The sequence below is a fragment of the Macrobrachium nipponense genome, chromosome 47, assembly GCF_015104395.2.
Source record: "Macrobrachium nipponense isolate FS-2020 chromosome 47, ASM1510439v2, whole genome shotgun sequence".
NCBI lineage: Eukaryota > Metazoa > Arthropoda > Malacostraca > Decapoda > Palaemonidae > Macrobrachium > Macrobrachium nipponense.
Genome location: NC_087222.1, coordinates 34,550,147 through 34,572,967, shown reverse-complemented (window position 1 = coordinate 34,572,967; position 22,821 = coordinate 34,550,147). Strand labels below are relative to the sequence as shown.

General features: G+C 38.4%; 1 protein-coding gene and 1 long non-coding RNA gene across 6 annotated transcripts; one reads left to right on the top strand and one right to left on the bottom strand.

Annotated features, from left to right (window-relative positions):
- Positions 1–945: 945 nt before the first annotated feature.
- Positions 946–11,905, bottom strand: LOC135204873 (L-threonine 3-dehydrogenase, mitochondrial-like). 5 transcript variants are annotated; one of them, XM_064235099.1, is made up of 10 exons: positions 11,887–11,905; positions 10,675–10,967; positions 8,084–8,250; positions 7,830–7,943; positions 7,356–7,491; positions 2,779–2,941; positions 2,464–2,578; positions 2,193–2,298; positions 1,705–1,865; positions 946–1,304 (listed from the first exon to the last, which is right to left on the bottom strand). In XM_064235099.1, the coding sequence occupies exons 2-10, from the start codon at positions 10,677–10,679 to the stop codon at positions 1,174–1,176; spliced, it is 1,098 nt and encodes a 365-aa protein (XP_064091169.1). In that variant the 5' UTR covers positions 10,680–10,967; positions 11,887–11,905; the 3' UTR covers positions 946–1,173. The 5 variants fall into 5 exon arrangements, with proteins under 5 accessions (XP_064091169.1, XP_064091168.1, XP_064091166.1 ...); XM_064235098.1 differs by having other exon boundaries at positions 11,787–11,899; XM_064235096.1 differs by lacking the exon at positions 11,887–11,905 and adding an exon at positions 11,755–11,882.
- Positions 11,906–14,899: 2,994 nt separating this feature from the next.
- Positions 14,900–17,411, top strand: LOC135204504 (uncharacterized). The gene is made up of 4 exons (XR_010312258.1): positions 14,900–15,213; positions 15,318–15,467; positions 16,131–16,316; positions 16,621–17,411. It is a non-coding gene; the product is annotated as an uncharacterized LOC135204504 (long non-coding RNA).
- The last annotated feature ends 5,410 nt before the right edge of the window (positions 17,412–22,821 follow it).

Sequence of the window (22,821 nt, the reverse complement as noted above, 5' to 3'; positions counted from 1 at the left end):
CAATAAAAAAGGAATAATAGCACGAACTCACGCGTAGTTATAAAGTGAACGCCTCCTAATAAACACCTTACCTAATATATATGTTTGTGACTTATTGCTTTATTTTACCTGATAATGTATTTAGATACATTATAAGTAATTTATTACTAACATTCAATATAATATTTTACGATATATTTCTATAGAAACCTGTTTAGAAATAAATAATAACGCTATTTACCGTATTAAATGAAGTGAACGCATCCAAGTAAATACCATCTTACGTAAATAATTGTTTTATTTTACGTAAATAAGTTTTATTTGTTATTTATTGCTTTAATTTGCGTTATTATGTATCTAAGTACAGTATAAGTAATTGAATATCTAATATGAATGGTAATTTTGTTTTATAAATCTACCTAAAATTCAGTAAAAATGAGTAGAAAATAGTGAACGCATCCCAGTAAACATCAGCTACATCCTGTTAGATCTTTAACGGCACTTCTTTATTTATATCTTATTGTTGCCCTTATTTTCCTCCATATTCTTTCTTTCCTTTTGCCTTTATCTAATAAACTATTTTTCTGGGTGATTATTAAGTAAATATAAACAGCAAGCACTGGGCTTTAATATACGGGTTTATTTATGTTTGATAACAGGCGAAGCTTTATTAAAATTTAACTTAGATTTTTCGTCATTTTCAATAATTTTTTTAGTAAATACTAATTACTTTGTTGTAAGGGAATTTCCTTAACGAATGTTCAATGTAAATGAGAGTACTATGAACTTCAAACATATATAATTAGACAATTATACAATTACATTATAATTTTGTTTTATCTTATTTCCTGTTATTGTAGTCATTATCTACGTTCTTCGTTGTTTGCGACATTGCTGGAGACGACCTTGCTCTCACGAAAATGATTGCTACCGTGGTCCTGAAGGAATGAATGAACACACAACCACAAAACCCGATCAATTTTATTTCTCTATAAATGACAAAACAGAAGAGGTATCCGGTACCCAACACTTGCAAAATCAACAAAAGGATGAAAACAAGGAGTTTAAACAGATACATATATATTTTCATTTTGGTCTGCTGTTTAAGACTATTCACTGCTGTGAAATGCTGTAGCTATACACTGTGGTATACAGTCTTCTACAATCTTCCAGGAACCCGTACAGCAGATATTATTAGGTCATGTTATGCTGGCGTCTCAGGTTATCGAACATGATATTGCACATGGCTTCCAGGTCGTACGAATGTTGCCACCCCCAGTCGTTCCTCGCCTCGCTGTCGTCGAAGACTTCCGGCCAGGTGTCGGCTTCGATTAAAAGAAGAAGAGGAGGAGGGCGATAAATTAACCACAGGGTTAAAAGTAAAGTAGAAATATTAGATTGTATTTAATTTAGAAATATCTATAATTTATCGGGATTAATTTGGTTGAAAAAGGATAATAGAGATGAGTTAACATAAACAGTTTGGAGTAACATAAATAAGGGACTAAAGCTTTGCACCTCATAAACAATGTACTGTGCCCGCAACTGTGTTTGTGGAGTGAGCGCTTAGGCACTAGGAACCAAGAAAATAGTCATCAGGAACTTTAACAGAGGTTTTGCTAACATATCAGAATGAACTAGAACTGGGAGTGTATAACCAGACATTTTTCCAAAGCTCCAGACGTATGTCTGCATGGGAGTTCGAAAGGAGGAACGGTTGCTTACCAATGTTCTGTCTAGAGTCTGGCTTGTACGAAACCTGAAGATTTGGGAAGTGGTTCCTGACGGCGGCCACGATCTCCTCTGGGCAGAAGCTCATGGCTGTGACGTTGTAGGTTCGACACTGCAGTTGTTCTTCGGGAGCCACCAGCATCTCCCACAGGGCTCTGAAGGGGAGCAAAAGAAGGGTTAAGGTTCGGAAGTCACGTGAAGCCGTTGGTGGTCCCGTTGCTGAATGACCACTGGTTCCATGCAACGTAAAAACGCCATACAAACAAACAGAATTAAGTAGGAAATTCACAGGTCTACCATTTTGCACTGCTCCACCAAGATGAAAAATAAAGCCCACATATTTACGATCTCTCTTTTGCACGCCCCTAAAATGACTTTGTAACACCCTACCGGACCTATGCATCACACATTGACCACGATTTTAAGGACAATTTTCAGGTAGAAATGAGACTGATACATAAAACCTTCATCCCGTATATTACCTTAGGCAATCATCGATGTACATCATAGGCAGTCGAGAGTTGGGCCTGAGGTAGCACTCGAAGTGCCTTCCCTGGATGGCGTCGTGGAAGATCTGTACAGCGTAATCTGAAATTGACCAGGAGTCGGGTAATCAGAACCTTTAAGCAGTTCATTTCAAAGAGACATTAACTCAAGGGCAAATATACGAGAAAAATACCCACATGGACATCAAATACATTTAGTCCCAATTTATATGAGAGGTGCCAGCTAGGCTCTCTCTCTCTCTCTCACCTGTCGTTCCTCCACCCGGCTGGGTGTCCGAAGATATCACCCCTGGGAATCTCAGGCAGCGGAAATCCAAGCCGAACCTGTGGTTGTAATATTCACCGAGGAGTTCCCCGTGTACCTGTGGACGCAATTCATTCACTCAATAGCTCACTAGACAGAAAATGAGATGAACTGAAAGGAATATAGAGATAGATAATCAAATCTAAAGACAGGCACTCATTCAAAATGTTAAGATTTGTGGTCGTTTGGGGTTTCTGGAGATCTGGAGATTCTTGCTGTTTGTAAACAGCACTTGGGGAGGGTGCTACCGCAACTCACCTTAGACACGCCATAGATAGTCCTGGGCCTCTGGATGGTGAGGTTAGGCGTTGGGTTCCTGGGGGAGGTTGGTCCGAAGGCGCCAATCGTGGAGGGGACGAAGACGCGGAGGTTGTACTGTTTGCTCAGCTCCATGATGTTGTGGAGACCTTCGATATTCACCCTGGAAAAGAGAAGATCTTTTGTTTATTGGCCCAACATGGACTAAGATTTTGAACAAATAACTTCTAACTGTGCATTATGTATAACAAATCTCAAACATAAGGCCATTTCATCTTTATCTTGGCCGTCAGTAGATAGACCTTGGTTCCGCTTGCATGTAGATTATCGTGGACCCATTGATAACATGCAATATTTGATTATTATTGAGTCCTTTTCTAAATTTATTGATGTCTATGCTTGTAAGAATATAACTTCAGAGGATACCATACAATGTTTAAGGTCATGTTTTGCTAATTATGGTATCCCTGACACAATTGTATCTGATAATGCAACTTGTTTTATGTCTAGGGAGACTCAGAATTTCTTTCAGAAAAATGGTGTTAGACATTGTTCAGGAGCACCATATAATCCAAGTACAAATGGGCTTGCAGAACGGGATGTACGAATATTCAAAAGTAATTTCAAAAAGTTTGATTGTAATTTGCCTGTAAAAACGAGAATGGCAAAATTTTTTGTATACTTATAGACATACAGTACATACAGTCTTCTGCTGGCTGCTCCCCAGCTGAATTAATATTTGGAAGGAAATTTAAGGATCCATTAGACGTTATAATGCCTAAACAAGGAGATAAGTTTTATGTTCATGAGTCTAAATTCAGAGATGGTGATGCAGTATATGCCAGGAATTTTGGTAAAGGACCAGAATGGGAGGAAGCTAAGATTATCAAGGTTCCTGGTGAAGGGAATTATTTAGTTTCTGTAGATGTTAATGGTATTTTGACTTGGAAGCGTCACCTATCACAGTTATTTAGAGAGAAATGTATAATACTAGAGTAAATGATGAACAGTCCCTATTAAAAGATATAATGATTCCTTATGTTCCTGTAGTTTCTTCTCCCCATAATGTACAAGGATTAGAAGAGACAAATAGCCCTATTCAGAACTCGGGTATGATTTGTAATCCCAATGTAGAAATAGTAGGATCAGAGAACAGTAATTGTGATACTGGTGCATTTGTAAGAAAATCTACCAGAGTAAGTAAGAAACCTAGGAGGCTCATTGAACAAATTTATTATTTTTTTGTGTGTGTTAACCTAAAGGGGGAGTGTAATGTATTGAGAAACACTACTCTCTCATTCTACTATGTTGAATCTTCTGGGCTTTGTTGTTGGGCGATCTCCCGCCAGCATATTTCCCAAGTCTGGAAGAGTTTAGGGATGGGAAAAATTAGGACCAATCAAAGCGCGTGGAGTTGATCCATGACGTCACAAGCCACGCCTTTTAGCTCTCTCCTCAGTCCTATATCCATTACTGCCGCCAGTCACGATACCGAAGAAATACTTTCTTCTCAATTTCACAGCTTATGGCTTGTGTGACGTATACATTTTAGTCAGATATATCTAAACATAATGCAACACTAATTTAACAACAATATATTATTCAAATGAGATACACCATGAAATATATTATGCGTTATTGGTTTCTCCCTCTTGGTAAATAATATTTTCACATCGCGAATTTCTAAATTATATACCTGAAAATGCATGTTTAAAGCCATTTATAAAGGGTTGCGATAACTCACAAGATGAATCAAACAATATATAAGATGGTAAAAATGATGGTATCTGACCTGTTTGTAGGGGAAAATAGAGAGAGGGAGTAGGTTACACTACGGATTTCTATTTCGCAGTAATGCACATTACTGTGCATTGTGTAAAAGCAATATACTGGTCATAACTAGACCACGAACAGGAATCAGACTGATATAGTCCCTACTATTTACAGGAACACAGTTTCAGCTTCATTCATTAAATTATTTCAAGAGCTAATGTGCCCTTAAGGAAACCTACGGTATTGTTGTTTTGGTGATATAAGTTAGCCTGATGTAACCAAATATAGTTACGCGATAAACTCATCCTGTCAGTAGCTAATCTGAATACGGTTGTTTTTCAAGGTGCATTTGATAAGCTGTAGTAAAAAAAATGCCTTTTTGAGGTGGATTCCGTTTTCATAAAACCTTCCAGATGTCCTTACCTGATTGGTCCTTGTCATTCATTGTGTACAAATATATAAAAAGTTTTTATTGAAATTTTTTTGCTTTTGATTTTTTACTGTTCATACATTGTGTATAAACAAATAAAAAGTGACAATAAAATTCAGTATTGAATATTTTTAGCAAGCCCTTACGGGATTTTTGCTTAAAATTCAATGTGTACAAAGAAAACACTGATTATTTAATTTATTTAATATTCTTAGCAAATCTTTCGTACCTGTCATTCATTGTGTGCAAAGAATCAAAATGAGTATTTCATTAGTATGCAATACTTTTAGCAATTATAGGAGTACAGAATACTACCTTTTTACGGAGTTACAGTAGACTTTTTACTAAGCTGAACTAGAGCAGAATTGGTGTATAAATTTATTAGAACTGCGATATGCTTTAAAGTAAATATGGACGACACTTTTTTCCAACTCTCTTTCAACAGTAAATTTCATGCAAATATTCAACACGTATCAATTAAAGCTAGGGATAACGGTAGTATATGAGTATACGACTATTTTCATCCAAGCTCACACTCAATAGTCAAATGTATGCCTTAAATTAAGTGCATAATATTTTTTTACATAGATTTTTGGCATTATGACAAGCACTGGGGCAACAAGGCCATTCAGCGCTGAAACGGATATTGACAGTAAAAGGTTTGAAAGGTGTTACAGGAGGAAAACCTCAAAGCAGTTGCACTATGAAGCAATTGTTGGTAGAGGGTGGACAATAAGATGGAAGAAAGAGAATATGATCGGAGGTATAAAAGTAAAATGAATGAAAGTAGTTGCAGCGAGGCGCCGAAGGGACGCTGCAAAGAACCTTAAGTAATGCCTACATTGCACCACATGAGGTATAAATTATATACTTGAACATGTGTAAATTGTATACTTGAACATGTGTGACACTATCCCCCTACGGAGTACGTAAATTTGTCATCAAAACTGTATCCTCCACATTTCTTTTAAGCATAAGGCAATTATTATTTTAGATCTGTACATAATACCTTTTTATAGCCTGAAACAACAGGTAGTAACGCCTGAAAAACGTCCCATGCTCCATGCTTTTAAAACCGTCACTTTCAAAGTCCAAGATTCTTGATGGGTCATGGGAGTCGGACTCGAAGTGCTGCGAGTTCCTGGCCTCCTGTCTGTAGCCTGAAGTGCTAATTACAGATCATATACCATCACTTTTACCATACCATCAATTTCATTATCTTGTATGTTTTTTTCTATTCATCTCATACGTTATCGCAACTCTTTCTAAATGATTTTAAACACACATGTTCAAGTATATAAATTAGCCACAGCCACTTGCCATGAAAATATTATGCAGTAAATATCAATTTTGTGAGCAGGAATTAAGAGGGACTGAGCACTATTACCAAGAGGAGGAGCCAATAACCCATTATATATTTCACGGTGTATCTCATTTGAAGAATATATTGTTTGTTGAGTTGGTGTTGCATTATATTTTTCGATATCTGACTAAAATTTATAGGTCATACGATCCGTAAATTGTGAAATGGGGAAGTTTATCTCCGACAATGTGACTGACAGTAATGGCTATAGGACCGAGTGTAGCTAAAAGGCGTGGCTTGTGACGTCAAGGATCAGCTCCACGCGCTTTGATTGGTCCAAATTTTCCCCATCCCTAAATTCTACCAGACTTGGGAAATATGCCTCCCGCCCTCCCGCCATCCACGCACCGTGACGTTAGAAGAAGCATGGCTCTGCATAGTACTTGTAATGGATATACCCGAATAAAGTACGTGAATTACCAACCTGTCGTCTTGGAACGTAAGTACTAAAGGACGAGGATGCAACACATACGTAAACAGTGGGTCGTAGGGCTCATGTGTAAATCGTTACAAAATACAGATCAGGACATAAATTTAGGGACACTGATATCCCCTAACAGAAAACTGGGAGAATATATAAGGATAGCCCTCAAAATTAAGAATGTTGTTAACCTGGAAAGCGATGGATGTCAAAGCTAAGTAGCACGGCTCTGGCTCACTTATAAAGAAGAAGAAATGAAAGGGAGTTGGGTTAAAAGTAAAGTAGAACTATTGGATTGTATCTAATTTTGAAATATGTAATTTTTCGGGGTTAATTTTGTTGCAAAAAGGGATTATAGAGATGAATTGAAAAAAAAAAAAACATTTTGAAGTAAAATAAAGTTAAACTAAATAATGAGTAAAGTAAACAATTGAGGGAATAAAGCTTTGCACCCTCATAAACAGTGTAGTGTGCCCGCAACTGTGTTTGTGGAGTAAGCGCTTAAGAACCAGGAACCAGGGCATGTTTATTGCAGTGTTTCTTACAACTCGTCCCCTGGACTTCCCAAAGAGAATGGCCCGTACGCTTACCTGATAGCGAGTGGTACGTTTTGCTCGCCGATGGCTGATAGCAGGGCAGAGAAGTGGATCAGCCAATCTATTCTGTAGGTGACCACAATCTCCTGCAAGCATTTGAAGTCCAGGATGTTTGCAAAGACGTACGGTCCTGTGAGGGGGGGTTATATAACGTTAGGAGTGGCTGACAGATTTACGCCTATGTCTCAATTATGCAACAAGTTATGGAGGTTTGGTTAATAGAATTTGAGGTCACACCTTACTCATTCACCCACCCATAATGTCTCTTGGCTCAGGATCAAAGACCCCCATTTAGACTAGATATCTCTGGCAATGCCCAAGAACTATTAACCCTTCAACGTCATACGCGCGTCAACGCATCTGATAGCCAGATAAGTTCATTGCCAGAAAGGGCGTCTTTGAGTATTTTGACAGGTTCGGTGAGATATTAATGGAAATGGCGCAAGAGTTCCGAGCCAACTTACATACCCTGGCTCACGACTTCCTTTGAAGGTTTCACGATGTCGGACAGGATGACATTTTCGACTCCGTACTTCGAGCGGAGCAGCTTGGCCAGCCCTGTGCCCAGCTGCCCGAGGCCTCCTGCGTGAGAGAAAGGGAAGTTTGACACCTTCTATTCTGGTATGTGCAACAGCGCCGTGCACCGGCGAAACCTACGACAAGCAATGATGTGATGATTCTCACAAACTATTTTGTTACTCGGACACAAACTTCCATCTTACCCGTAATGAGAATTCTGGGAGGATCTCCGTTGATCGTATGGCAGTGCCGCACGGGATGGCCGGTGGTGCCAACCCTCCCCGCATTGCAAGCCAGGCTGCCGACGTGACCTTTCCAGTTTGAGCACCTTCCCAGGGCGGACTGGAGGAAACTGGAGATTATTTTAGGCCTGGAAGGAAAAGCAGTTTTGACGTCAAGTCCAAAGGTCAGGAAACAGACACAAGAAACTAACAAAAGAATACATCTTCCATTTTGTCACTTTTGTATTCAAATCTCTCAGCACAACCACCCTCTCCTCTTTCCCAAACGCCAGGCCTATGATATCTCTCTGTCATCTACGTTTGCATTCATGTCACACGGCATAATCACCTTTATTCAAAGAACAAGTTTTTGGGATGAGGTTGCAAGGCCTAACAAGCCCTTCTCCTGTAATGGTTGCAACCTGCTGCAGTTGACTGAATACCACTTACACCACACGAGAGAGAGAGAGAGAGAGAGAGAGTTGAAGTCTTTCAATATAGCAGTTACCTTTTGATTATTTGTTTGTTAGTCAAAATAGTTTATTTTGATAATCAACAATATTGATTTTTTGTTTACCAAAGTAACCATTCGCATATGATCAATTTCTTAATCTATTCCAACTTCTCTCGTGTTCCCAGAATTATCGAAAATTCAATCATATCCCCCTTTCGTTATTCTCAAACATTCCTCATTCATTCTTTCCATTCTCTATATTTCAGACATTCAGATAACCGACCTTAGAATACCCCCAACATTCATTCTAATCTTAAACCATTTTTTTGTACCATCCTTTAGTCTTACTTTTTTATTATTATTATTATTCATCACTTTCTCTCATTCCTTTCTCATCTCTTCACTCATACCCTGGAGCACTGCATGACTAAGGCATACGTATACACCCAGTCATTTGACCTGTGTGCAATCCTTAATCAACCTTTCACTTTCAGAAACTTCGTAAATGAATCAATTTTTTTATTTGTCTTATATATATATATAAGTTCGAATACACAGCACACACACATTAATCCTCCCAATGCCAGGTTACGGGTCGAGTGCCAAGGGAACTTGCCAGAGGTGCCAGGGGGAAGTGCCAAGTAGGCCGGGAACGTTAAAGATTCGGTGCCAAAAAGGAGGGTATACTACTAGGGTACTACCGCACCCATCTTTTAATCTGGGCTTTGCCCCAGCGGCCAGGCTTGGTTGGTTGGTACCACGTGGCTTTTGGGGGGAAGGAATGACTGAAAAAGAATGATAATAAAGGAAGTATTATATGAATGATAAAGACTAAAAAGAGGTATAAGAATGCAGAGGGAAATAATGACGGTATGTGACCCCAGGTCACTATTGGTTTTTTTTCAGGGCATTTTTTTTTTCGAGATCTGTTTAAAAAAGGGCTTTAAGGAATCTCTCTCTCTCTCTCTCTCTCTCTCTCTCTCTCTCAACATTTTTCCAGAGAAATTCTCTCTCTCAACAAACTTTTTTTTCAGAGAAATTCTCTCTCTCTCTCTCTCTCTCTCTACAAGCTTTTTACCAGAGAAATTCTCTCTCTCTCTCTCTCGTGCAATTTTTTCATTCATTTTCATATTTATCTGCTTCTCTCTCTCTCTCTCTCAGACAGATTTGAAGAGGACCCTCTCCCTTACAAGCACGACTTGCAAAAACTGTCTAATCCTTGCAAATTGTACCCAACGGTCAGGGCACTGTACCCACCTGAGAGAGAGAGAGAGTACCCGGGTTCATTTCCCAACTAGGACTGAACGACTTGGGTATGTGGCGTTATGGGGGGGCGTGAGGCTCGCGATCTCACCCCTAGAAAGCCGCAGTTATCAAGAAATTGTCGTTAACATTATGATGGTAGGACATAATTGGCAACTATGTTAATAAACTCACTGTCAATGATTCAATGTTTGAATTATTCTGATTTAAATTCAATAACAAACAAACTGAATAACAGACAAATTAATAACATATAAATGGCCACTAATTTATTTCAATGGAAGAATGAATTATAGAATAACGATAAATAAGTAAATAAAACAGGAAAAAGAAAGCCAATACTTTCAGGCGATTTCTTGCCAATATAGACATATCTGGCAATTCTGGCAGCAGATGAGTTGCCAGATATCAGCCTTAGGAACGCCATTACAGAATCCGCCCCAGGCCCTGTAATTATCAAAATTACACGTCTTGACACCTGTCTGTTCCTGGGCCTTCGGAGGGGTTGGGGAAGGGTGGTGGTGTGACCCTAGAAGCCCAGGTGGAATGTAATATCTGTAATTCTCCCTAAGGGCGTGACTGAACCTCGGAGTAAACCCCAGAATGGACGCAGGGATTTTCCAGTGATCAGGTGATCACCACAAACAGAGTTATAAAAGAGAGAGAGAGAGGTGGTTATCAATGGTGTAAATCCTTATTTTTAGTATTGCAGATTTGAAGTGTCATAAATTCTGGAAGGATTTCAGATAATGAATGATGTAGGTTGACGTCATATCCTGCCTCCTCTCCCCCCTCCCCCCAACACAGAGAGAGAGAGAGAGACAAAAAAAAGCACCGATCATGGAATAAAACTTACCTCATTGTCTTCAGTTTTACAGAATAAACTGGGTCTTCAGCCGACTGAGAACTGTGAATGAACTCAACAACCAAAACAGCTGTTTTGTCGAAGGAAATGTCAAATGCAAGCTAGTGTAGTACAAGTGTTCAACCACAGGGTCAACTCTTAGATTATAAATTTTTTCCTTTAGGGAATAATACTTCCCTTTCGTCGAAGTTCAAGTTTATTTTTCTATTTGTGAGTGAAAGTCCTTAGTTTTTTCTTCACAGTTTACTAAGGTTTAATCGTTTTTGTTTGCTTGTTTGTTTCTCCTGAAAAGGTAAATATAATTGGTTATTTTCGGCAGACGGTCGTCAAAAGTGTGGTCGTTTCTGGCGGAAGTTGAAGAAATTTCACGAAATCTTCAGAAATCTGCCTAAAACAAAAGACACTTTCTCAAAATCGGTAAAAAAAAAAAAAAAAATCAGATGTAGTTATTCTCTTATAATTCGTCCAAGTTCAAAGATTTTTCTATTTTTAAAACTTTTTTTTTTTTCAGTATTGTCACAAAAACGTCATGACATTTTTGCAATGATCCTCCCCCCAAAAAAGTCTGGATTAACCCATTTTTTCTGACACTAACAAAATTCATTTTTGATTTCTGTAAAATTGTCGAAACTCACTTTTGTTTTTGCCGAAGAAGAAAAACGTAAAATTTTTCTCACAATTCTAATAAAAAAATGTGTCGATTTTCCAAAAAGTTCCTTTTTCCAAAAAATATATGTTGCAAATTTAACCTCAGACACACCCTGATCTGTATATCAGAAGCCAGGTGGTTCGACTTCACACTTCACACTAACTTTCAAAAGTACTTTTTCACACTACGGCCCCTAAAGTCCCCCTCCCCCCCACAAAAAAACCCTTTTGCAACACCAAATTCAAGCCCATCTGGACTTGATCACACTGAAAGAGCTGAGGTCAATATTTCTGACGCTAGACCAGAGACACATCTCAGAGATCCAACTACTGAAAACTGCCACAAAATACCCAGCGACGCTGGTCCGTCCCTATGGGCATACTACGTCCTATAGCTCCTTGGGCACTTTCAAAGATACCCACACGCTCTGTCACACACAACTGGCCAGGCCTACTACTGGTGGTGCTCTCTTGAGCCCAGCGCCAGACGACTAGAGGTATAGGTACAGTTTGGCATGGGGCAAATCTTTCTTGGCAAAGTAGCAGTACCCTCACCATACCAGTCCCCTCCCTGCCACTGCCCTGGTCTTTCCACGGCTTGCCCCTTGGGGCAGGTACACAGTTGACTGGTTTGACCAAGATTTTTTCTTATTTTGTGAAAAAAAAATGGGTACCTATCACTGAGTTACTGATACGAGGCTTCATGGCTTAACATAATTTATGGTCTTTGATAGAATAGACGTTTTAGTAATAAACTTGTTGACACACACACACTTACGCAAGCACGCAGAGACAGAAATACACATTCACACACACACACACACACACACGTACACTGATTGTGCATAAACGAATCAAACAATGGCCATCATCACAAACAAGTTTTTGTGCACTGTTTAAACTGGAAGTTTTCAAAATGATTTACTATTATTATTATTATTATTATTATTATTATTATTATTATTGATTTATCAGTTCATTCACCTTCCTCTCCTTCCGTTGGTCAAGGTTACTCCTTGTCACGAGGCCATGCAATCTCGTCTTCCCCAGACCCTGGATTTTCCTCCATCTTACTCTGCCGGTCTGTCTCTTGTCTGTCTCCTGGTCTTCGTAGGGCAATGATCGTACCGTCGTACGTTCGATTCTCATTCAGGGAGGCCACGGTTTCGATCCCCCAAGCGGGGAAGGAGGACAGGAAAGACGCTGACAAGTAGTCTTTGAAACTTGAGAGCGTCCACGTTAACTTAAGCAGTTGTTCCTCGAATTTGTGGGTTGTTGGGTGTGTTTGAGAGAGAGAGAGAGAGATAGCAGGTGCATCATGAGGTGGGGGACTGTTAGCCCCAAGTCCCTCTTAATGCGAACCACCACATTCTATACAATCCCTTGCTTGGGTCAAATGACTGCCAGCAATAAATTTTTCGTGAAATTGCTTTCAGTTCTTGCCCCCACCCCCTCCCCGAGGATCGATTCTGGGCATCTCACTAGCGAGGATAGGTTGATGATTCACCTGTATTCTGTATGCAGACGCCCTCACCTGTATTCTGTACACAGATATGAGGCTACTTTTACCTGCCAGTCCTTTATCCCAGGCTACGTAGTACTACCAACCCGAGCTGCCACATAGAGACTACGTGAAACTACATATCCTTTGCTTCTACATACTCTACATACCCACATGGCCCTTGGGCACAAGATGGGCCATAAACCCCGAAGCCAGGTTGGGCCCTAATGCACTTCCTGGGCCATAAAAGTGCCCGTCTGCCCCGAAGGAATTGGGCAAAAGGTTTAAGTTTTTAAGTTAGACGTCCGCGGCGTCTAATTTTAAAAGACGTACAATCGCACGTTGTCAGGACTGATATATTTGGTCACCGATGGTCTAGTGTGTTACACACGGGGAAAATAGGTGTGTGGAAGTGTAGAGCAAGTGTGTAGGTGTGTATAGTAATGTTATACCAGGATAGATAGATAATAGGTCCTGATCTATATGGAATTTTAGTCTAGTAATGCTGGTTTTAGTCTAGAGTTTTCTGGAGAATGGCCAGTTCACATCTATTTTACAAAACCTTTCATTACAGGACATCAATCGCAGCATTTGGAATTTTACACTCAGAGCTCAGTGTACGATGATAATGTATGATTGTTATTCACTTAAGCCCCATTTCCTTACTGTAGTCAGTTTAGACTAATGTGTAACCAGTCATTCCGATTCATTGTCTCCTTGAAGACAGACGCATCAATTCTCCCCAAAAAAAGCAAATACCCGCAAGCGATGGTTATTGATATTCCTGAAAACGAGTTTCTCTCTCTCTCTCTCTCTCTATCTATCTTTAAAAAGGTAGAATGGTATTTGTCCTAAGTGAGAGCCAAATTCGACGACGAGATCGTCCTGTTAGGCCGATAGAATGTTGGAAAAAACCTAAAAATCTCTTATCAAGATGTTGTTTTTAAGCGTTATATCCTCATAATATCACGCCCCCACTTTCTCTTCCTTTTAAGAGAATTCGTAATCAATGAAGTGCTTGCTCACTAATCGTATGGACTATTTCCCTGGATGTATATAGTATAGATATTTTGTTCAATGGCAACTCGAATCTTTTGTTCGTCTGTTCTTTCATCAGACGACATAAATATCTGAAGTAATCCCTGTTCCAGAGGCCACACAAAAGGGGAGGGTCTTGATTTATGATAATGGACAACGATTAGCCTTCTATTTCCTAAGTGTTTAAAGCGCTTAGGAGAATATAATAGAGTCTTCCTTTGTCTCTTGAAGGAAGGTTTCGTCGATAGTTGAGGCTACGTTCTTATATATTCACACGTATATTTAGGAATATTCGTGTGTTGTATGTATACTTACACACGTACATACATAAATATTTTAACAAGAACCAATAACTAAACTTCTCTAAATACCCACGAACTAACGCAAATAAAACAACAAATAACGCCATAAAACTAAACAGCATTCGTAAAAACGAAGTCATTAAAATGTAAACAAACCTTGGTTGCCATGGCAACGGTTTCCGCGTCTTCTGGTGCAGGGGAGGGATGACACTTATTAGCCAGGCAGACGAATTCTGGAGATCAGTTCGGCTGCACTTCGTTGTGGATTAAAACAGTAAGATTTGTGAGTTGTCAACCCTTTTCTTAACATTTTAACTTGTTAGAATTGTGGCTTCCTCTGAGGTTAACATTTCGTGTTTTGGCACTTTTTGGACTGATTTTTTTTTAACCTGTAACACTTTTTAGTAGGAATTTACGACACATTTTAACATTAATTCGTTTGAACAAAATAATTTCAGGTCGATTGTAACAACTAAACATCATTTGTTAGTTTGCTCAAACTAAATACATTTTAGTTAGCAGTTTGTATTTGTTTAAGTCAACATTTGTGGAGTTTTAATCATAAAATAATTTATTTTTATTCGTTTGAAATAATCTAATGGCTATTTTGGGACAAGACGCCGACGGAACTGGCATCCAAGACTGTAAAGAAGAGAGAGAGAGAGAGAATGGAGTTATAATAATCCAGGACTTTATTACTTTGAATTTTCAGGTAGATCGATTCCTCTACCTTCGCTTAACCTATGCAAAACCTTCACAGATCTATGATGAATAAGCTCGGGGAGTCCTCGAAGATCGCCTTCGTACTCGCGGTGATCTTGCACCAAGGAAGTGCCATAGGGTCCTCTGCCCCGACGGTCCAGCTATCCAGCATACCTCTGATGATAATGCCAGGCATGTCAGTACCTAGCCATCTCTTGAGCGAGAGCTTCCACAATTACACTACCCATCTCCTCACCAGCTCTGCCCACGGGCCGGCTTTTGTGGTGCGCGGGACTTCGATCGTTGCCGGAAACATGACTCGCCAGAAACCGAGCATCTGTGAGTTTTTCCCGACGTATTCTTGTCGTTTGTTGCGTACCGGTGCATCTTAGGATTATTCTTTATTCCTCTGTCACTCTGTCTATCTATCTATCTATCTACAGGTCATTGCAAACTTGAATGCTGGTTCACGACGTGGTGTGCGGCTGTGTCGAGCACGCCCAGACTGGACGGGACTGTCGACTGCACTTTTTCAGAGAGCTTGCCGACGCAGCTGATGGCAGATATTAATGCTACTTACTTCGTTTTCCACGGTGAGTTTGCTTCAGTTGTTGAGGTGCTTGCTCGTTCTGACGGCTGCTCAGGACTTGTGACTCGCCGATGTCCACGACGGAAACCCCGAGTGGTCGCGATCAATCAGAGGAGTCAACTCGTCGATGACGATAGGTCTACTAAGATGACTGTTTGTCGCTGCATCATAGCTCTTGGTTCAGTTATGAATATCTGTATATCGCCTACGGTTTATGTATTGATATATATAAATTTAATAAAAGGAACCCATAAAAACACCAAAAATATAATAGAAAGTAAGTACTATATTTCAGAGACTGCTGTCTCTCTCTTCAGGCAGGTAATGAATGAGAAAAATTACAGAAAAGTTGGTATTTAAACTAAGAGATCCATCCACAGGTAGCTATTTTACTAAGTCAGCCCCACTGATAATTCTTCTTTAATCCTCTTCAGCGTTGGTTGAAGGAAGATTTTATCCATGACATCTGAATCACATGTGCCCTTTGAGATGTTCATTACCTGGCTTTGTTTGATCAAGGCTGAATCTATCCCTGAAATATAGTACTTACTTTCTATATTTTAGCATTTTTATAGGCTCCTTTTATTAGATGAAATTCTGTTGTAACAGAACATTTTTACCAGTCATATATATACAAATATAAATACTGTAGACCTACCCTTTTCAGAGCGACTGCCAGAGAATATTGACGTGTACACCTTCTCCCGGGCGAAGGACATCTACGCCGTCCCAAATAAGCGCCTGACCTTCCCTGGTGCCGAGTCCTTCTGCAAGCGCCTGCCTGGATTCCGTCTGGCTGTTTTTATCAACAAGGATGAGACGGAACGGGTCATGGTGCTCATGGCGAAGATAGGTTAGTTTTTTTCTGAATTCATTCCAAAGAAATGGGAATTGCTCTTGAATCTTACTATAAATTCAATTAGATTTCATTAACTTAGATTCAGTAGCTGCCAGGTCTCCATAATACATTCAGAAAATTAAATAGAAATGTTTGCGTCCTCTCAGGCATCAGGGTGTAGTCTGTTGTAAGCCTAGAAGCCATGATTTTTGGAGGGTATTCTGAGTGACCCTTGAATGATAAACAGAAGGCGTGAGTTGCCAATTAGGTAAATCTTGACCAATCACGGTGTTCTTAAAAACCTTAACCCTTTCGGCAGCTAAACCTGTCATGGTGGGTCTACGCAGGACCAACAACGGCGGAGAGATCTGGGATGACGGAACGCCCTTCCAGGAGTCGACCTATGGCTGGGCCAACCCGACTAGCGGGATCTATGTCGGAAGTTTCCTAGACCAGCCTTTCCTCCAGATAGCGTACAGCACCCTTCAGAGTATCGCTCCAACCACGGAGTCCTTCTTCGTATGCCAGGCCTACCTGTACTAAGGCGCGCAGGGGTGCCTGGTGGAAGATGGCTGGTTGCCTGACAGTGTCCTGAATTAGGCCTGTATTGTCTTGAGGTGGCTTAATTTTTAGGCCTGTGTTTGATAGGGGAGGGCTGGGACGCTGAGTATTAATGATAGTATCCTTAACTAGACCTTTATTGTATTGAAGTGGCTTAATTTGTAGGCCTATGTGTGCTGTGTTTTGCTTTAATTGTGTATAAAGGAGCTTATAATTATTATTATAAAGAAAAACATTAAAAACTGCAGATTAATATAAAGGAACTTGAGAGAGAGAGAGGAGAGAGAGAGAGAGAGAGAGAGAGAGAGAGAGAGAGAGAGAGAATTACATTTGACTCCAAAATTTTAATGAATTATCGTAACTCAGGACGAAACTAACTTTTTTTTTTAAATATTCTTGTTAAATATCTCAAATTCTTTTAATTTCTCATTGATATTTATTGAATCTGTAAAAATTATATTGTAACTTTTTCACCATATTCATTTCTGTTCATTGTATTTGTCAGATTTAAATGGAAAATAAAATTAATATAAATAAGTAACTTCCGGTATTACCAACTTGCAGCGTCTCATTTATTTCCTTCAAATCAACGGCTTTAATGTGTGTTTGTGCATATGTTTATCCATGTTTTTTTGCAGCATTTACGCTAATTCAAGACGTTCACAAACATCTATCTTCACTGAAATACTTCTCGTTTGTTAGACCAATCATCAGAGACGCACAAATCCGTCAGAATCGTCACGAAATTCGTTAAAATACGAAAAGAGTAATTTTTCCAAAGTGCCGCGTGGCGACAAAGCGATGACGTCACAGCGACGCCCACGAAGCGAACGAAAGATGCGGAAAGTTTTCGTTCATTTTGGGAATAAATTCCAATCAATTCAAACCGGAATGGAGGAAGGGGTGACCGGTTCCAAGTTCTCATAGAATGGCTCACGTGAGTGTTTTTTTAATGGCATAATTGCAAATGAGTTTTGCACGTCTCAATTACGGGTTTTAAATGGATTTTGGCTGTTACAGAGTGATTGAAACCATTTGACAAACGGCTCGAAAATTAATGGAAATATTGTAGGTGCTTTTAATTATACGTCTAGGCTGAGCTGACTGGATTATTATTATTATTATTATTATTATTATTAGTTATTAGTTATTATTATTATTATTATTGTTATTATTTTTATTATTATATTAGATTAAGATTAGAGTCGTCCTCCTGTTGTGTAAGTATATATATATATATATATATATATATCTATATATATATATATATATATATATATATATATATATATATATAAATATATATATATATATATATATATATATATATATATATATATATATATATATATATATATATGTAATATATATATATATATATATATATATATATATATATATGTTTACTTTACAGCACTTTGTTTAATTTATTCCCCGGTGGGAAGTAATCAAGGAATTAGCCTGGATCTCCAGACATTCCTGTCCTTAATTACAATTTTTACATACATATGTATAATATATACCATACTCATAAACAAACCTTTTCCAGTCCACTTGATTAACCCTTTCACGTCGTGTGCATGACAGCTTAATCTTAACCCCTCCTAACCCGTATATACCACAGAGTGTGCTCCGGGCGAAACTCTATTAAGAACGATATAAGAAAAATATATAATAACCTCGCTCGAAGGTGTCCCAGTCCATTATGCGGGAGGGTCACCGCTGAAGGTAACGCAGAGTTTTTTAATTAACGAGGTTGGAATGGGAATTGACGACTAAAACCGGTAAAATGGAAGAAAAATGATATTGAGATTCTTCGGCGGTGAGGAAGGAGGCCAAGGGGACGTTCGTGATAGAACAATTAAATTCTCCTGTGTACCGAGGGGCCCCCTCGCCTAAAAAAAGACGTTCTTGGTTAGCAGGGTGTCGCAATAGGGAATTCAGGAATCCACGCAGTTCCAGAGGGCCACTCATACTAAATTGTCGTGGTTTCAGCCAGTTCCAAAGACTGCAAACAGTGCTCTTCTGTAAGTGTTGGTGAGTAGCCTTTTGCATTTACCAAAGGATTTGGGAATACGTGCTGTTTGTTTTGTGGGTCTGCATTCGCTACATCTTCCTGAACTTTGTTTATGCTTGTACCATGAACCCGCTCCGGTAAGCATTCCATCTCCCCTGCCAACGTGTTTCCATGACCCCCACTTTTCTGTTACCCTGTGCTTGGCTAGCTGTGAAATTCTAATCTTGCTCTTAATTGATTGTCTTCACCTTAGTGATATTATTATTATTATTATTTTATTATTATTATTATTATTATTATTATTATTATTATTTATTATTATTATTAGGGAAAAACTCTCTATCACGAGAGTATATATAATGTTCTAAAGGGTCCACAATAATACAATGTGTGAAAAGTCCGTGTATAATTTTGAAGACTTTACAGAAAGCTTTCGAACCCTTCCCTGGGTTCATCTTCAGTCCAAATGAACAATAAGTTACGACAAGTACAGAGGTAAATTTAACGAGTTAACGACCGTTGTCAACGTCTTCAACGACTCTTGTTTTTTAAATTTACCTCTGTACTTGTAACTTATTGTTCATTTGGACTGAAGCTGAACCCAGGGAAGGGTTCGAAAGCTTCCTGTAAAGTCTTCAAAATTATACACGGACTTTTTACACTTTGTATTATTGTGGACCCTTTAGAACATTATTATTATTATTATTAGCCTGTAACTATTGAAATAATAATGCAATGTCATATATATATATAACTATATATATATATATATATATATATATATATATATATATATATACATATATATATATATATACTATATATATATATATATATATATATATATTATATATATATATGATATATTTATATATATATATATATATATATATATATATATATATATATATATATATATATATATATATATATTATTTCCCCCTTTTATTAAAACTACACAAATTGGAAACACTTACCTGTTGTCAATGGTGCCCGCTTTCTGCAAACCATGGTTGTTGAGGCTATTAAGATCTCGTGAACGTATAAAATTATACTATTTATTATCCAAAAGCAGTTGAATATAAGATAGAACAAAATGATTAACAAGTCATAATGACAAAAACCCAAATCTGCCCATAAAGAAAACTAGTAAGTTAACATTCTACCATCCTGACTAAGAATTCACTCCCAGACCCAAAATGTCAATAAGTTCATTATATTAGTCAGGTTAGAGATTCCCGTCTCTAGTACCATGGAATATAACCCATCTGTAATAAAGATAACAATGGATAAAAGATACACTTCACACATCACTCTCTTTTCAAAGTAACTAAGTAAAGAATGTATATCATACTTCTCTCTCTTTTCAAAGGTAACGGTTTTCTAAGTCTTACAAAATATGTTTCATACCTTTATGATAGGGGTTTTCTATCCCGACACCTGACGTGTACCACCTGACCTCTTTGATCGCACCAAAAGGAATGTGACTCTCGCAAATGCCCTGGTCTATTAGACCTGTAACATCCATACAAACGAATGTACATGTTTGACGACAAGACGAGCGATCTCTCGGTTAGAACGCTTACGTACCCAAATTCCTTCACTCAAGTAAGCTGCCCTTACAGTTCAGCCTGTCTCCAAGCAAGACATGATATTTGATTCACTAACATTACACACTTGCAAGATGGCTTAGCCACCTATGTCCTCTGTGCACTCCTGTCGCACACCACATCAGTAACTAATGCACAATGTATCAATTTACCACATGACTTAGGGCTACCTCCGTTGCTGGAGCCCTTGTGCTTCGTTGAATGCACAAAAGTTTAAGAACTCCTAGTGCACAAATTGTGATCAGTATAGCAACTAACATGATCATTAATATTGGTATAGTGTAACGGTCACTAAAGAAAGGCTCATCCTTGTCACTAAGGTAAGCAGAACTCGACGAATAGTTGTAGACGCAGGTCGAGTGCATAAAGCAACTTGAAACAACTCAGCACGCGCCATTATTCAGCATCTGCAACCCTCGTGAGTGTATCCAACACCCTCTTGTCGCGAAACTGTAGATTCGACGTTTTCTACTGAAGGAAACGTGGTCACCAACCTGTTGTCAAGGAAATATCCTGTGACTTCTATGCAAGTGCTACTCGCACCCGCCTCATCGAAGATTGTAGACTCCCGATTTATCCCAGAACGTATCCTGAGACGATATATCGAAGACATCTCATCCTTTGCAAAGGCAGTCCACAAAAACGCCATTTGTGTGCAGACTTGACTCGACCTCTGGTACTGTAGAACGAAGTCATTTCCATCGCCATGATCACATAGAGTTGGGAATTCTCTGAAGTCTTTGTGTCCATATTTAAAAGGTCTACATGGTCATAAAATAAATAAAGTCTTGCTTTACCCCACAAATCCGTCGTTAATTAGTATACTCAATCTACTAATCAAGTATTAAAAATTCGTTGCTAAACAAAATATAATCTTAACCCACTGAATCCTCACAAATAATCCCATATCTGACAAACACGCTATCAAAAGAGAATCCATAAAGTCTAACAGCAAAAACCCCTTTAATGGTTTATATAACTAACCTCCATAAAATATAATGCCGAACACCCCTTCTATCTAACTTGCATACCCTAACAAATTATATCTCCTATCTAAAATAGGAATGCTATTTAGAGCTTAACCCCCATTACAACATCTCTTGTAAGAAAAGAAAAAAAAAGAAAAAGGGAAAAAATAAGATAATAACAACAATAATAAGTGAACTTTCCCCATTACACAGCACACATAAGAGAAAAATAAACATATATATAATTCAATATCTTTCCCAAAACGGAATGTGTACCGTTACGGAATTTGCTACCGCAGCAATCCCATCGATCAGAAACGACCTGAAAAGAATCCCCTTACATGATACATTCCCGTGGAATGCCATAATCAACATCTACAAGAATAGTGCAAATCCCCGAGTAATCAACTCCAAAGGGAAAAATCTGCAACCGGATTCATTACAGCAACATTAGCAAAAAATCCACCTGTGAACACCTCAGGTGCTTCGAACCGCACTACAGATTTGTCTAGTCAGACTCGCAACACCAGAAACCCTTATGATTCTAAAAGAAAATGCTCTATACTGAAACCACATCAGCACATTGCACAAAACTATCTCCAGGACACGACCAAGGTGCTCCAAAATTATCTCGAAGACATAACTCTCCCAAACGATACTGCCCAATTATATAAAAATTATCACCTATTCGGGATAAAAAACTAAGGTAAACTCACAATTCCATAATTATATACCACCAAAAAAAGTCACCCCCCAAAAGATAATGCCAGCTCCTTATGGATACCTATATATATAGTATATATATAATATATATAATAAAATATATATATATATATATATAGATATATATATATATATATATATATATATATATAATATATAATATAATATATATAAATCACCAATCTTAATAATAACACCATCCAGTGATAAAAATATTTCCTCCATTTAATTAATAACCCCACACAAAAACAAAAAAATCATCCCCCCCCAAAAAAAAACTTTGTCGTTAAATCTTAACTCCCCACGACATTACCAGAATTATATAAAACCCCAATGTCATCTATTCGGCTCGTTAAACCCCAAAAATTCAGCCCCAAATATCATCACAGGAATAATCACATGTTTATCATCACGTTTCTCAGCTAAAACAAAAATTTGCTGTATGTATTTCAGCCACTCACGTAAAATATTAACCCCGAAATCTCACGCCAAAACGCCGCAGATTTATGCATAATAAGAAAAAAAACAGTAGAAGGAAATAAAAGAGAGAGAAAAAAAATGTAAAAAGCATTCCGCCACCAAATTGCAAAAAAAAACAAGACAGCAAGAAAAAGAAAAAGAAAAAAAATGCAATTGCGCGA